General features: G+C 46.1%; 1 protein-coding gene across 1 annotated transcript in view; it reads left to right on the top strand.

Annotated features, from left to right (window-relative positions):
• SLC35F3 (solute carrier family 35 member F3) overlaps window positions 1-17,361 on the top strand; it is a 99,812-nt gene that overhangs the window by 73,595 nt on the left and 8,856 nt on the right. The window contains exon 3 of the mRNA XM_033842056.2: window positions 11,267-11,486. Within this exon, the coding sequence (XP_033697947.1) occupies window positions 11,267-11,486 (220 nt within the window). The remainder of the gene's footprint in view (window positions 1-11,266; window positions 11,487-17,361) is intronic.

Here is a 17,361-nt window from a genome sequence, read left to right as displayed (position 1 = left end):
AAACCAGCTGAGCCCCAAAGAGCAAACAGATTCCTGTGGAGCAGGCTGTGAAATTCCCAGTTAGTGGGACACGTATGCAAGCTGTGCTTCTCTGAGACACGGTTAAGGCTCGACCATTCCTGGGGGAACATCTCAGGGAACAGAATTCTTTGTACGCTATGCATGCCCTTCACTTCTCTCAGATCCCTTTCCAAAAAGGTCATCACCACTAACATCATGGAAGACCTATCTTTTTCTGCCTCTAAATGTCTCAGGTATCTGTTTTAGGAACAGACCAATAACAAGATAGATGGTGGATAGATAGGTAGAGATGCATGCAGTTTCAGACAGACACAATTTTTGGACTCACAGCTAACAGAGCACTCGGCTAGTTGCTCAGAAAACCTACAGTGTAGGAAACCAAGCTAATAAAATGATTCAGTATTTTTGCTGTGCTGTAAAACTTAATCTTTTAGATTGTTTAAGCAAGTCTTTACAACTTGATTTTAAGATACAAGGATACTTGGCTAAGCCTGGGTCTGCTGGGGGGAGGGAAGATGTGTAACATTATAACATATTCATGGGGGCTTTCCTGGTGGCGCAGTGGTTGAGAGTCCGCCTGCCAATGCAGGGGACGCAGGTTCGTGCCCCGGTCTGGGAAGATCCCACATGCCGCGGAGCGGCTGGGCCCGTGAGCCATGGCCACTGAGCCTGCGCGTCTGGAGCCTGTGCTCCGCAACGGGAGAGGCCACAACAGTGACAGGCCCGCGTACCGAAAAAAAAAAAAACATATTCATGGGAAATACAAACACATTTTCACCTACTTATGACAAGAGTGGCTTACTTGGGAAAACCCATTTTACTTAAAACTCGCCCAGCAATGTCTTAAAATGTTCAAAATAAACTAAAGCCTGATTCATAACTCTGGTTAACTGCTCTCTGCTTCTTCTGTCAACCTAAAGCTCTAAATTAATGCAAACGCAAAAAGGGGGGCGATATAAACATTTACCCCAGTGTAACTGGATGCCACTCTGACTTTTGCCCTTTAAAAAGGTTTCATTTTCTAATCGCAGAATCTCAAAGATGAAAAGCATTCAGGACGATGGAGTCCAACCCCCTGCAATGCTGGAGTGATATCTTTTACGACCGCCTTACAGCCTGCTCATTGGTACTCTGAATGAAGATGCCAAGTGGCACAGGGCTGTATAAATACGCTGTGCTTCTAGGCCATTCTGCCATCTACCTTCCAATAAAGTCCTTCAGTGTGTGCTGACGTCTAAAGAACTGCCCCTTGGATGCTAAACGAGCATCCAAATACACCCCCAGGGGCTGGAAGCTAGTTCTCTCCAAGACACCTGCTTTCTTTATAATACAGTTAGGTATCAGATATGCGCTAATGGGAGTCGGTAGTGAATTTTAAAGTAACGCTTGGGTCATCATTAAACCCCCTAACATTCTATTATGAATGCAGTTATTCCTCAGGAAAATTTCCTAAAATGTACAGAAAACTATAAGAATGAAGATATTTGTCACCTTTTCATTATCATAGGAAAAAATGGGTGTAATATAGTGTCCAGTAATAGGGGAATAGCTGAGACTCTCACAATGTAATCCACCAGCCCCAGTTCTGTGCAGACTATCACAGAATGTCCATGCAGGTATCCATGTGGAATCTCACTGCCCCAGAGCTACACAGATGAAACAAAAAATAATCCAGTAAGTAGAAAACCGTGTCACATCAAGGGAACATTCTTAGGAGATGTCATCAGTTAAAAAGCACGATCTGGGCTAACGTGACACAGTGATCACACCTGTGTAAACACATCTCTGGGGGAAAGACGGGAAGCATCATCTCAGTCTGTTACCGAGCAATACTTCGGGAATTTATCGTGTATCTCTGTGCCTCTGCCTTTCCCCAAACCCCCAATTACTGCCCTGTTGATTTACTATTTTGCTTTTTCAGAAACTATTTTCATTTCTTCCATTACATTCTTTTACTTCTCCCAATTTCTTATTCCTTTTAACGTCTTCTGAGCCAGAACCCACACATTTAACTTTCTTTTGCGTATCCAAATGTACTTAAATGACATTTCATGTTTTTTCTTTTTTTTTTCTCTGTGGCCGCGCGGCTTGCAGGATCTTAGTTCCCTGACCGGGATCGAACCTGCCCCCTCTACAGTGGAAGCGCGAAGTCTTAACCACTGGACTGCCAGGGAAGTCCCATTAAATGACATTTTGTCTTAACCGACTGTAGGCCTTAAGACCTATGAAAGGAAGGAGATCAAAGGGTATCACTGTGATTACGGTTCTAATTTTTGCAATGCTAATATTTCCAGTCATGATTTTTATTTTCAATAAGTACAGTTTGTATTTGCAGCCAAAGGGAAGCCCAAATTAGTCATTCAGTAATTCATAATTCATTTAATTCTATTTTTATTTCATACACAATTCAGTCTCTCTTTTTCAATCTATCTACCTAAATCTATATAGTTTTGATCTTCGACTCTGTGTGTGTGTGTGTCCCTGAAATAGGATAACATATTCTGTCACCATCAATACATACTAACATTATTGCAAGCTTATTTCAGTACAAGCTGTGGACAGGGTTGGTGGGGGTCCAAAACACTGGCTGATTGAATTATTCCAATGACCCTGAGTCATTGAGTAAAAGAAACCAGACACAAAAGAGTACGTGATGTTCAGTTCCATCTTTATAAAGGAAAAAATAAACCATGGAGACAGGACTCTCCATACTGATTATATTTAAGGGGATAAATAATGACTAGGAGACGGCACAGAGGAAGCTTCTGGAGTGTTGGTATATATTCTGTATCTTGGTAGAGATGGTGTTACATGTATGATTTTACTTTACAGAAATTAAACTGTACATTTTAATCTTTGTACACATAAAGACACACGTGTTATACTCCGATTTTTAAAAAAGTAAAATAATTCCATTTACAATATGATCAAAAAGAATCAAATACTTAGGAGTAAACTTAACTGAGGAGGTGAAAGACTTGTATATGGAAAACTACAAAACGTTCCTGAAAGAAATTAAAGACGCAGACAAATAGAAAGACATCCAGTGTTCGTGGAGGGGAAGACTTAATGTTGATAAGATAGCAATAATACCCAAAGCTATCTACAAATTTAATGCAATCCCTATCAAAATCCCAACAGCATTTTTTTTCAGAAATAGGAAATTCCATCCTAAAATTCATATAGAATCTCAAGGGATATCAAATAGCCAAAATGATCTTGAACAAAAGAGAACAAAATTAGAGGTCTCACACTTCCTGATTACAAAACTTATTAGAAAGTTACAGTAATGAAAACTGGCGTGAAGGGTGAAACTGGCATGAAGACATATAGACCAATGGAACAGAATCGAGAACCCAGAAATAAACCCTCACATGTGTGGTCAAATGATGTTGACAAGGGTGCCAAGACCATTCAGTGGGGGAAGGGACAGCCTTTCTACAAATAGCGCTAGGAAAACTGGATATCCACATGCAAAAGAAGGAAGTTGGATCCTAACTTTACAACATACACAAAAATTAACTCAAGATGAATCAAATATCTAAATGTAAGAGATAACACTATAAAACTCTTAGGAGAAAGCATAGGGGCTTTATGGCATCGTATTTGGAAATGATCTCTTGGATAAAACACCAAAAACACAGGCAACAAAAGTAAAAATAGATAAATTGGATTACATCAAAATGTAAAACTCTTGTGCATCAAAGGACACAATCAACAGAGTGAAAAGGCAACCTGTGGAATGGGAAAAATATTTGCAAATCATATATCTGATAAGAGGTTAATATCCAGAATATATGAAGAACTCCTATAACTCAACAACAGCAATAAAAAGAAACACTGGAAAAATAAGTAAAGGACTCGAATATACATTCATCAAAGATGATATATAAATGTCCAACAAGCTCATGAAAAGATGCTCAACATCACTAATCACGACAGAAATGCAAATCAAAACCACAATGAGATATCACCTCACATCCATTACGATGGCTAAAATTTAAATTTAAATTAAAAAAACCCAGAAAATAATAAGTGTTGATGAGGATGTAAAAAAATGGGAACCCTTGTGCACTTTTGGTGGAATGTAAAATGGTACGACCACTATGCAAAACAGTGTGATGATTCCTCAAAAAATTAAGCATAGAATTATCATATGATCCCGTAATTCCACTTCTGGGTATATGTACAAAAGAATTGAAATCAGGGTCTCAGAGAGGTATTTGTATATCCATGTCCATAGCGGCATTATTCACAATAGCCGAGGGGTAGAAGCAACCCACATGTCCATCAGTGGATGAGTGGGTACACAAAATGTGATATGTACAACGGAATATTATTCAGCCTTAAATGGAAGGAAATTCTGACACATGACACAATATGGGTGAACCTTGAGGGCATTATGCTTAGTGACGTAAGCTAGTCACAAAGGGACAAATACTGTATGATCCCCCTTATATGAGGTGCCTGCAGTAGACAGATGCATAGAGACAAAGTAGAGTGGCAGTTGCGAGCAGCTGTAGGGAGGGAAGAGTGGGGAATTGTTGTTTAATTTAGAGTAAGTACTAAGTTTCAGTTTTGCAAGATGAAAAGAATTCTAGAGATTGGTTACACAGCATTGCGAATGTTTTTAACACCACTGAACTGTATACTTAAAAATGGTTAAGATGGTAACTTTTATGTTATGTGGATTTTACTATGACATTTTAAATTTTTTAAAAGAAATAAAGCAAACAGAGAGAGAGAGAGACAGCGTGAACTTTTGGATCCAAACTTAGCTGCACTTGAGAATCATTTGGAAATTGTTTAAAATACAGTGCAGTCGCATTTTAATGCAAATTTGCAGTCACAAAATACAGGTATGACTAATGTTTCATTTATGCATAAAATTTCAAATAATGTGACTCCCTCGAGATTTTAAAAGTTAAACAAGAATCACAGTGTCAACTCGGAGAGGCCAAGGGAACTAGAAATGCTAGGTGGCAGTGTTCACATGAGCTGGCAAATAGAAACGTGGTGCTACTGTGGGAAAACAAGTCAAGATGTGTAAATGTTGAATTCTGGAATGCTGTCAGGAATGACACCCTCATACAAACTCATACAAACCATTCTCTACAGAATCCTAGGCCCCTCACAGGAAAGTATGATTGAATATGTCTGAGCTGAATCGAAGCAATTCGTAGTTTTAAAAGTTCCCTGAGATTTCTAAGACTGATGGTCTGTGCATCACTGTTTGAAAACCAGTGGTCCCCCGTAAAGCAATTAGCACATTCATTCTGTAAAAATAAATTATTTATTAACACACATCACGAGCCAAGCTCGGGGGATATAAGATGAAGCAGAAATATACTGACCACCCAGAGCTTACGTTCTAGTGAAGTCAGATGATTAAATTAGCAGTTACAATAAAGGGTCCTATATGTATGATGGGGCGTCCAGGGCATTTGGGGAGCACATATCAGGGCACTTCACTGAAGGGAGTATATGAGCTGATACCCAACGGATGGAAAGAAACCAACTAAAGAAGGAGGAAGAGTGCTTCAGGGGAATAGGGGATCCGATGAGACCCAGAGCGGAGAAAGAAGGAACACTGAATCCAAGTGACTGAAATGAGTTCCAGGTGGCTTAACTTCAGAGTAGGGGTGGAGAAGTGATGGATAAAGGCTACAGGATGGGCAGAGGCCAGGTCGGAAAGGACCTGGTGAGTCTGTGGGGAGCTTGACCCTCATCCTAAGGGAAAGTGAGGGAAGAGAAGGATCTCTCTGACTGCAGCATGGAGTATGGAATGGATTGAATTGGAGGAGAGGCAACCGTGGAGAGAAGCTCAGATTCCAGTGACCGTAGTCCAAGTGAGAGGAGACAGAGGCATGGGCCAGGTGGTGGTCATGGCAATGAGATACTTAGGAGAAGTAACCTGTAAGCCTTGTTGATGAATGAGATGTGAAGAGGAAAAAGGAGACGTTAAGAATGATTCCAGAGTATCTAGCCAGTAGAAGAAATATGAATCGTGGTACCTTATGGTGATTGAGGATTGAGGGGAATTTGGGGAGTTCATTTGGGGAGGCTGAATTTTTGGTGTCTGGGAATGTCCAGGATGCAGATGGTACCAGATAGGAGAAGCATCCTGACTACAGAGTCACTGGCTGGGCTTTGAAACTCTGACAGTAGATTAGACTGCTCAGTGACTGTTTGTAGGGTCAAAAGAGGGGGACCTAGAAGAGAACCCTAGGAAAATACCAAGGAAGTCTTGGGAGGGTGTGGACAGGTAGGAGGAAACCCAGGGGAGTGTGCTGAGTTGTAAGCCAAGAAGGTTGGTTAAAGGACGAACAGTCAACAATGTCAAAGGCTCCCAAAAGTAAGACCGGGAAGCACCCATGGGATTCAGCAACTGGGAGGTCATTGGTAATCAGTCTAGGAGTTTGGGTGAGTGGTGGGGACAGACACTGGATCAGAGAGAGCTGAAGAGTGAGAGAGGTGGTCACGGGGACATGAATGCAGCTGACGGTTCTAAAATCTTGCCTCTGAAAGAGGGGAAGAGAGAGGAAAAGGGGCTGAAGGTGCTTGCTCTTGCTCTGGGGGCGTCTTTTAAGGTTGGCGAGGCTTAGACATGTTGAAATGGTGATGGAAAGGATCCAGAAGAGAGAGAAAGATGTTGCTAACACCATTGATATCATAGCAAAAAAAAAAAAAAAAAAGAAGAAAAAGAAAATTACACGGCAAACAGAAATATCAACACGTCAGTTAGATGAAAGTTCCATTCATAGACAGCCAAAAGGGAATCAATTCAGTTGAATTGGTTTCATGGTAAATTTAGTGATTTGAATGTTTTATATTTACCTGCTGCTGGTTTAGAAGCAACGTAAGACTCTGGGTTCAGCAAGGATCCATTGGGAGTGTTCACTGAGGAGTGAGCACAGGCTGCAGGTCTGGCTCCGCCACTGTCTGATTGAACTTGAACGTGAGCGCGTCATTTAATCTGTCTGAGCTACAGCATCCTTATCTGTAACTAGTAGGGTTTCTCTGTATCTGTGGCTTTCAAACTGCACCCCTCAAAGCTATCTCAGGGTACTCACTTTGCAGCTTCAGTCACGGCAACTTGACCTCTCGTGTTTTTAAATAATTTTTATTTTTAGCATTTTAATACTTGCACATACGTTGGAAAAGCAAATGAATAATAAAAGAATTATCATTAAAAAATGGTAACTCCTGTTCCACACCCACTCACTCTCAGTCACTCCCAATTCTCCCTATTTTGTTTTATTTCTCTTGGGAGCCTTAAGTCTTATCTTTATCCCTTTTTGCTACAAGTATATGTCTTGTCGTGGCTCTCCATTTTGCTTGGTACTTGGTGAGTCCTTTCATTATGAAGACCCATGTCCTATAGTTCTAAAAAACTTTCTTGAATTATTTATTTTGTAATTTCCTCCATTTCATTTTTTCATTTTCTCTTTCTGGTGTTTCTTTTTAAGTTCAATATTGGACCTTCTGGCTTGACCTTCTCATATTAGCTTTTCTTTCTATCTGTCTCGCTCTCACTTTCACTCTCTCCCCCTCCTCAAGTTTATCTTGACTGTATATTCTAACTCTTCTATTAATTTTTAAAATTTGCCTATTCTGTATTTAATTTGCAAGATTATTTCCATTTTTATAGCCATTTGTTCTTGTGTCATGGGTGCAATTTCTTCTCTCTCTAAGAATATTATATCTTTCCCAACCCCGACTGTATAAATCCTAGCTATCCTTAAAGGTTTAACTCAAAATCTTATCTTTTATGAGACCTTTTCCAATCAGTTCAACTCTCTCCACTTGATGGGAATTCTATAGCATTATTATATTCCACACCACCTAATAGGTGATTTTATTTAAACTTGCATTACTTCCTATTGAGGAATCAGTCTTATCTTCCCAATTTTACCATAATTTTTTCGAGAGGAGGGACTATTCACTTGTTTTGTATCAGCTACAGTGTCTGGAATTGTGACTATAACAAGTGATAAACAGGTGCTTGTTGATTTGAATTAAATGGCAAGCCATCCTAATCCCATCAAGCCAGCCTGTCCCAGTCAGAGTTATTTAAAGAGCACCGAGAACATAGGTTTTTGTTAAATAATATGAGTGAGATTTTTATGGTTTTCCCTATCTTTCACATTGTTTCATTCACACAATTCGGTAGCAATATTTTAGCGACTTGCTTTTTAAGTCTTCCTTGAAGCTCTCAATTTAGATTTCATAGGAAAAGCACAACTTTCTTTTCTCAGTCATACTTCATTGGTTTAGGAAATATTTAATTGAATTACACGCTTGAAACAACCAAGAACAGTTGACACAAGCAGGACTGGAAACAAAGACATTGAAATCTTGGCCAACACATGATTCAGTCAGTAGGAACCGCAGGGCTTGGGCATGCTGGGCAGTAACCTGCCAGCCTCAGGCCTTTATTGTGCCAGGAATGAAGGGCATTAGACTGTCGCGTCAGCCAAGTGGAAATCAGGCAAGAGAGTATCTATTGTCCTCTATTCTTGATACACTTGGGTCCCCTTGCCATCAAGGGTATATGTGGGCCATATACCCAAGCCAGCTGACATGGATTAGTGCACAGTGTTTGGTCTTAAAACAGCACTAGGCTCACTGGCTCAGGGATCAATCATCTTGGTCTCATTAGAACCAAGATCTGCCCACCTGGCCTGTAATCCCCTGACCGTGAGTCCTCAAAGGGCCAACAGAGCTCTGCGGGGCCCAGAAATCTTGCCTTTTCCATCTCCAGGATGGGTCCCCACTCTCCTCCCCACTTCTGGTCAACAGCTTGGGCCATTCACTACCCAGCCATGTCTGTACCCCACCCATCACTTCTGCAACCATCACACGTTGGATGAATCAAACGTAGATTCTCAGAGAGGACGTAAGGTGTCCCAGTTGACTTTGTATGGCCCCTGCAACAACATGAATCATTTTTTATCATAGTCAGGAGAAACTTGGAAATCCTCCTTGTGTTATGTTCCCTTAAGTAGGGTAACAACCTCTAAGTTTGGTTAAAATAGGTTGACATTAATGACAAGAAAGAACACTTGGATTTCCTGTTGATCATTCTCATCACTTTATAGCCGCCATAATCACAAACATGAAGGAAGCTGCCCCTGGTCACTGTCCCTGGGGGCAAGAGGACTGCCCTGTAAATAGGGGCTGCAGAAAGACCCATGGAAAATGCAGCTGAACTATTGTATGAATATTACACGGCAGGGCTTCCCTGGTGGCGCAGTGGTTGGGAGTCCGCCTGCCGATGCAGGGGACGCGGGTTCGTGCCCCGGTCCCGGAAGATCCCACATGCCGCGGAGCGTCTGGGCCCGTGAGCCATGGCCGCTGAGCCTGCGCATCCTGAGCCTGTGCTCCGCCACGGGAGAGGCCACAACAGTGAGAGGCCCGCGCACCGCAAAAAAAAAAAAAGAAAATTACACGGCAAACAGAAATATCAACACGTCAGTTAGATGAAAGTTCCATTCATAGAGAGCCAAAAGGGAATCAATTCAGTTGAATTGGTTTCATGGTAAATTTAGTGATTTGAATGTTTTATATTTACCTGCTGCTGGTTTAGAAGCAACGTAAGACTCAGGGTTCAGCCAACGGTGATGAGTTTTCTGTTTCTTCTATTGATATCCCATAGTGGAGCAATGAACAAAGGCAGATTGCATCTGAGATTGATGAAAAGAACAAACAAGATTAAATTTAAAATCACATCACATCCCCTTTGACTCTTGTTTTCCGTTTTCCTCCGTGACTGCTGCATTTTCATGCCGAGTGGCATGGGCTGCAGCTCTTCCCCACCTTAGCGCATATGGCTCATTCTCGTTCCATCTTTTCTCTCCCTGACTGCTCACTCGCTGGTACGTGGGCCACCCTGGGCCCTGTCGTGAGCCTGGACAGTGATGGCTGTGGGGCAGCATGTCCTCACTCATCCCTGTCCTTGGCCGGGCTCGTGGGGCCCGGCAGAACGATGCTCTCCACTCCCACCCAGGGCAGTGGACAGCTGTCTATAGAGCCAGCCCCCTCAGCCCTCTCTCCACACCCTCTGCCCACAGCCTCCTCTTCCCATCTTCTTCTGCCTGGGCAAGGTTGGCTTTCTTTTTCTTTTCGTTTTTAAATTTATTTATATTACTTATTTTATTTTTGGCTGCGTTGGGTCTTCGTTGCTGTGTGCGGGCTTTCTCTAGTTGCGGCCAGCGGGAGCTACCCTTCGTTGTGGTGCACGGGCTTCTCACTGTGGTGGCTTCTCTTGTTGCGGAGCACAGGCTCTAGGCGTGCAGGCTTCAGTAGTTGTGGCACGCGGGCTCAGTAGTTGTGGCTCACGGGCTCTAGAGCGCGGGCTCAGTAGTTGTGGCGCACAGGCTTAGTTGCTCCGCAGCATGTGGTATCTTCCCGGACCAGGGCTCGAACCCGTGTCCCCTGCATCGGCAGGCGGATTCTTAACCACTGCACCACCAGGGAAGCCCGGCTTTCTTTTTCTTAAGCAGCTTTTCAGATATCAGTGATCCTTCCCCTAGAATCTGGAATGATGGCATTGGAAAACTTTCTTCTACAGGCATTTCCTCACCTCTTCCTCTCTTAAGATGCTGAGCTGTTGGACCTGCTTGTTCCTCCTGTGCTCACCTCTCAGATGGCGCGGGGACAGGCCCTCGCACTTGGTGAAATGACAAACTCTAGAAAGGGCCTCGTGGAGAAAATGTATAGACAGTAAACACCATTGATATCATAGCCAAAATATATTAGATGTGCCCAGGGAATGACCGCCACTGCCTGATCACCATTTCACTTGGGGGCAAATTTGTTAAAAATATGTTTCAGTGAATTCTCTTCACTATCCAGCCCCCTGAGAAGAAAAGGTCTAGAGACGTCCTTCTCTTACTAACCAAGTGGCAGAATCCTTTAGGCAGTCACCGTGGAATTGGGGCTTCTTCAGATCCGATGGTCCCAACATTACCTTCTGCCAGCACCATCCGTTCCAAACCCAACATGGACAGAAGGAATAATCCATGACAGCAGATCCTTGTGCGACGCTTTCTTCAATGGACTAAAGCATAGATTGAAGGGCTTTGTTAGAAAGATGTTGCTAAAACATAATAATAAACCAAAGGACCCCACCCCGTCCTGCATCTGCTAAAAGAAAATAAATAAATAAACTGGGTAGAGGGGGAAAAAATGGTCTGTCTCAACCCAAGAATATAATAACACTGACTCTCTTTCCTTGTTTTAGGGAATGCTGTCGATTTTTTGGAGACAATGGCTTGACTTTGAAGGTGTTTTTTACCAAGGCAGCACCCTTTGGTGTTCTTTGGACACTCACAAACTACCTGTACTTACATGCAATAAAGAAAATAAACACTACGGACGTGTCCGTATTGTTCTGCTGCAACAAAGCCTTTGTGTTTTTGCTCTCGTGGATCGTTCTCAGGGACAGGTTCATGGGAGTGAGGGTAAGTTCCTTATTCTCTGTCTTCCTCCCTCACTCAGTCATGCCAGCCAAAACCTGCCCATCGGCTTGCTTAGCCCCCTGTGCTGGGCCGTTAAGCATAAGCTGCTGTAACCACTTTCCTTCTCATTTGCAGCGGAAAAGGAGCCCGGCTCTCGGGGTGCCTTGCCAACCTTCTTGCTTGCGAACCATTCTAGACAAGCGTTCATTAAAGCACCTTTCATTTCAAGCATTTCAACAAGCATTCTCTAAAGTGTGTGCTGCTCGGGGACCCCCCCCGGGAGGAGTGATGTGCTCACCCCGCCTCTCAGGGGTCCTGCGGCCTGGAGCCCTCTGCTAACACTGCCACTGTCTGCTTAGGAGGTATCTGAAAGCCAAAGGTCCTTCTGCATCCACACGGACGTGCAGTCTTGGCGGCCCTTTGTCTGGACCGTGGGTTCAATGCCCAAGTGGGCCGGACACGCTTATGCTAAGTCCAAACTTTGGAGGGACAGTTTCACTCCCTTCAACCCCAGAGCAAGGGAGAATGGAATGATACCCCCGAATTACCTCTGGTTGTTACATCTGAGACTGCGTGCCTTCCCTTAAAATCAAGTCAGATTTAGCTAGTCACATTTCAGAACAGTTGTGTGAAATATGACAAGTGCGCTATCAAACAGGAGCCGAAATAGAGATAAAAGGAACAGGTGACATTTAGCCTTGACAGAATCCTGCCGGCTTCTGCTTGTCTCCCTCTGCTGGCCAGGACCTGCCACTGCACCACCATCACCTTGTCACAAACGAGGACAAAAAGGATTCGACCAGGCAGCTGGTAGTCCTGTAGTCAGAGCGCCTCGCTTACTCCTTCCTGCACCCTCAGGCCGTGTAGGAAGCCCACGAAGCTCAGAGTCCTTTTGAAGGGCAGTCCCTTTAGAGCAGCGGTCCCCAACCTTTTGGGCACCGGGGTCGGGTTTCGTGGAAGACAGTTTTTCCAGGGACGGGAGTGGGGAGGTGGACGGTGGGAATGGTCAGACGGTAATGGGAGCGATGGGAGTGGCTGTAACCACAGATGAAGCTTCGCTCGCTCGCCCGTCCGCCACTCACCTCCTGCTCTGCGGCCCAGTTCCTAATGGGCCGCGGACCGGTACCGGTCCACAGCCCAGGGGCTGGGGACCTCTGCTTTAGAGTGAACCCTGCTGGGAACCCAGCAAGGGGCAGACTCCAGGCGCTTGTGTCCTTCGCTAATTGTCCTGGGGACAGGGGCATCACCTTCATGGTGGATTCACGCCCACCTAGTTTCTCAAACAGCAGAGGGGACGGGAGTCAACTGCTGAGTCGGAGTTTTGGCTTGCAGTAGGGGGAAAATTTGTTTTGAGGCTTCGTGTTAATTTTGGAATAAGAACTCAGCTCGCTGTGCTACCACCCAGAAAAGCTTTGAGCCAATAGACCATCGAGTACACCTCCACTAGAAATGAGGTACGGCCAGAGGCCATCGGTCCAGTCGCCCGGACGCTAAAGATTCGGATGTCCTAGGACCCACTGCGGCTTTATTTTGAGGTCAAAAGCCAGGGGGATGCATGGAGCATTTGGAGGCGTGACTCTGATGTCCAAAACAAATTCCGGATGAGATTGTTACTGTGAAGAGAGGCTTCGAGGTTCGTTCTGCATCTAAGCAGAAGCAAACAGAAAGTTTTTGAGGTTAAAAGAAGGAGGTGCGAAAACACTGAAACCCACTTGGACTCACAGAGAACAGAGTGGCACACCCAGATCTTCTCTTCATTGCTATTCATGAGTAAAGAGGGTTTCCGCTAACATCCCTGAGCTGTGATTCAGTCCTGCCATCCTGGCCGCTTACTCAGCTTGGGCTGTGCCGACCCCTGTAGACTGAACAGATTTTCGTGTTGAAGCCTTTGGCACGAGGCCAGCGCTGAAATGAAGATCCAGGAGCCGGTGTCGGTGATGGAACATCGTAATCTGTAAAGCACCACGCAGTTGTGAGTCTCTCCAATAATCATCACCCCTCTTCGAAGTACGTGACCTGTCCTCTAAGGTCGTCCCACTCCGAGATTTTACTAGAGAGCTAGATGTCGGCAGCTGGCCGGTGTGACTGAAAGGCCCCCCTTGAGAAACAGTTGGAGATTTGAGCCCAAGATGAGACCTAACCAGTACACAGGTTCTCTGAGACTTTCCTCGGAATGCTGGGTTAGCTGGCATCTTCTCCTGGGTCATTGCCAGAGATTGAAGGCAACTGACACTCTTTTCCATCCTGGAGGGCTGAGCAGACTGGCCTGAGAGTCACACAGATGTAGAGGACAGATGTTTGTGGAACAGGTGACATAGAGGGCCTGAGTTATTAAGGCAGGGACTCAAATCACAAGGGCTGTGGTTCCTAGAAAACATCAACAGGGCCGAGTCATGCAGACAGACCAGAGAGAAGAAAATGTTTATCTTCGAATGCTGGGGAGATCGTAGCCACATGTGGCATCAGAGGCGAGTGTATGAGAGGAGCCCACGTTGGCCCCCACATCACCCCTTGACTGTGTACCTAGATGTGCGTTTCACGTGTCTTCCAGGCTTGGGGTCATGATGGATCCTCTAACCTAGAGTCGAGCGATGAGAGTTTGGGTCCACTCTCATGAGCTGTTGGACCTTGAGCTAGTTACTTAACATCTCTGAGCCTTAATTACCCGATGTTAAAATAGAATGTTAGTACTCAGAGAACAGTTGTAAGAATACAATAAGGTATGCGTGCCCGACACGTGAAACCCAATAAATGTCATCTTTTCTCAGTGTTGTTATTCTTCTTATTCCTTCTCAATAAGAGGCGTTCGACGGACCTGCCCAGTCTTTGGCTGACAGTGTCAGAGGTTGGCAACTGTTTAGGGAGGCGGTTTGGTGTAGCAGAAGCAGCAGGAGAATGACAGCGAGTAGAATTCTGGGGGCAGGAGGTACGGCCCCTCCCAGGCCAAAGCCCGCCCGGCTGTGGCCCGCAGCTGGATGAAGGAGGGGTTGACCAGCTGCACTGCCCGCTGCCCGCATCTCAGAGGAGGTGGCAGATGGGACCCTCCGCTCTTCACAATCACCCACTGCAGCTAGAGCGTTCACACCAGGAGGACTGGAGGAAGAGCAAGGAGACAAGCTGAGGGATCATCTGGGCGGCATCCAAACACCGCAGCTCGGTCCTGGGGAGCCTGGACTTCTTCCAAGAGCAGTTCCCATCTCAGTAAGATCCCAGCTGATGTCTTCCATAGTGACACGCTGGCAGCCTCTCCCACGGGGCCATCCCTGAACGGTAACCCCAGCTGCTGATCCCGGCTCCGACTTCTGTTTGGGCGGCTGTCCCTTGCCACCTGAGCACGGCCTGGGGGAGGAGGGCACAGGGCACACAGAGCGTAGGGGAACCCGGGGCGGGGGGTTCACTGCTCAGACCCCTTCCCAGCCTCCGACACGAGAGGGGTGAACTAGAGCATCTGGAAATTCCTCCGGATTCTCTTGGAGTCAATGAGGGCAGCACAGCGGTCGGGAGGGGAAGTGTTGAGGGGAGGTATATTTAAAAATTAGCCTGTCCTCTCCCTTTTTTAAACTGCCCCAGACTGTGCAGATCTGAAATGCATCGCAGACGGCGCTCTGTCTGGCAGAGAACGTGCAGCCCGTCACATCTTTAGCAGGAGTGAGAAGTGGCGCTGGTCTGAGAGGCGGGCAGACTCCACTGAGGGCTACACCTTCCCTCTCGGCCTGACAGCTGATGGGGAACAGTGCGCCGTGGGGGGGACGGGGGCATCGGTGGGTTGCTGGGGCCCTGAATCCAGAGCCCTGGGGGCCGGGCAGGTTATAACCACACGGGCAAGGCCCCCATTAAGAGGTTAAACGGCAGCGTGCTGGCCTCAGCGTCCCCCTTGCCCATGTTTCTTCCTCTTCCCCGGGAAGATTTTCCCCAGCCGAAGTGGAGATGGTGGCTGTCACCCCTGTTGGTCTCAGGCCACTGTCACCCATCTGTGTGGATCCCCAAGTTCTTGTTCAGTGGGATACATTGGGGTTGGGGGCAACAGGAAAGTGTGAGAAAGGAGGGGTGGGGGGAAGGAGGGAAATTCACTCGATTCCATCCTGAGACTCGCCGTTCTCCCCCAGGGAGGCCCGGATCTAGAAGGTGAGGACCACGTGAAACCACAGGACACGCAGGACCGGCCTTCCCGGAGAGTTCATCTGAGTGCAGGAAACAGGCAGGGAACCTTTCCAAATGTAAACCAAGAAACCAGACATGTTAGGGTGAAAATGGAAACTCTGCACTTATTTTTTCAAGAGATCTGGTATCTATCTTCAAGGGAATGGCAGGTTTGGGGGAAGGACGCTCAGGCTCTGCCCCCCAGACCTGCAGGGTATGTTTCAACTCTGCTCTGCTATTAGGGGTGTTGGACGCGAGGTGAGCGCCAGCTTCCCCTCCAGCACGGCGGTCAGGGCCTCAGGCTCCGGGTCGGGGCTTCCAGGGGAACTCTTGATGCCCAGAGAGTGAGCCCTGTAATCGGGTGGGTCAAGCCTGTGACGTGTGGCGGGGACCCCCAAGAGGGGAAGCCTGGAGGCCTGAACGGGGAGAGCACTGTCCCCGGTGCCACCTGTCGGAATGAACCCACCGGCCTGGACTTGGCAAATGTTGGCCAGGAAGCCTGTGGCCACCCACGCTCTCTATTTCTTGCCTCTTCCCTCAGCTCTTCTGCACAGCACAGCTCAGGCGGAAGCTTTTAGCTGTTTGTGATTTAATCAATAGAGAAAAGAGAGTAAGGAGATCCAAAATCTTCCTTGTAAACCTTCAGGGAAAAATAACCCTTGTTCTCCTTCATCCCCTCAAACTTCATCTTTATGTTTGGAAAGACTTAAGTACCTTTGGAGATGCGCCGCATCATCTGCAATGTAGCTGTATTCTTCCCTCTCTCTGTCTCCTTCCCTTCTTTTTCTAATTAGTTCCCTCTCTCTGTTTACCTGGCTGCCTAGCCCGGTCCAGCTGCTGGGGGCAGCATCTTTGCACCGTGCATGTCCTCTGGAGCAGAACCCACACCCCTTGCCCTGCCTGCTTTTTCATTAGCCCCTTGTTCTCCTGGAGGGAAAAAAGGTCACTTATTGTCTTGTGCCTCTGTTTCTTTCTCTGAATGAAGAGTCGTACACAGTACGTGTAGCATTTGAATATAAAATATGGGTGTGATGTGATCATGAGAGATAAAGGTGAATCACTAAACCAGAAAGAGCAAGTAGACAGAGCAGGGATGGTACTTCTCTCGGAAATGATGGTCTCCTGCTCTCTCAAGGGCCTCTGTGTGCGGGTGTATGTGTCTCTGTATGAAAATACCGCATGAGGAACGCACACCTCAAGCTGCTGAGACCCAAGCACGTCACCTCTCACTGACCTGAGCATGGCGTGCTTCAACCTGCAGGAAACCTCACTTTAGATCTCAGAGTAGAATTGGCAGTGGCCTATTATGTGAATCCTACTTTCTGTGTTTATATATATAAAACACTGACTTTGCAATGAGACCCGAAATGTGTGTCCCTGCTCTGCCACACAGCAGCTCTGTGACTTTGGGCAAGTTGCTGAACCTCTCTGAGCCTAAGTGTCCGTGCCTATAAAATGAAATGAATGATAATGTCTACCTAGTTTGAGGATTAAATGAGAAGATACACAGAAAACATGTATCCCGTGACCACTCAGTAAATGTCAGCTACTCGATGTTGCTACAGAGAGCGGAGGGAATTTTGAGCAAATCCGTAAGAGAGAGAGACTCCCAGTAGATCCAGTGGTCAGAACTTGTGCTGCACTCGTTTGTCCTGCCCTCCCCGGGTTCTGCCTACAGCGGCCCCTTAGCACTTGCCACCCAGCAACGTCTCTGCAGCTCCACAATCACCTCTGACTA

The sequence above is a fragment of the Tursiops truncatus genome, chromosome 16 (assembly GCF_011762595.2).
Source record: "Tursiops truncatus isolate mTurTru1 chromosome 16, mTurTru1.mat.Y, whole genome shotgun sequence".
NCBI classification, from domain to species: domain Eukaryota; kingdom Metazoa; phylum Chordata; class Mammalia; order Artiodactyla; family Delphinidae; genus Tursiops; species Tursiops truncatus.
Note: the sequence above shows the minus strand (reverse complement) of the source record. Positions and strands in the feature narration are given on the sequence as shown.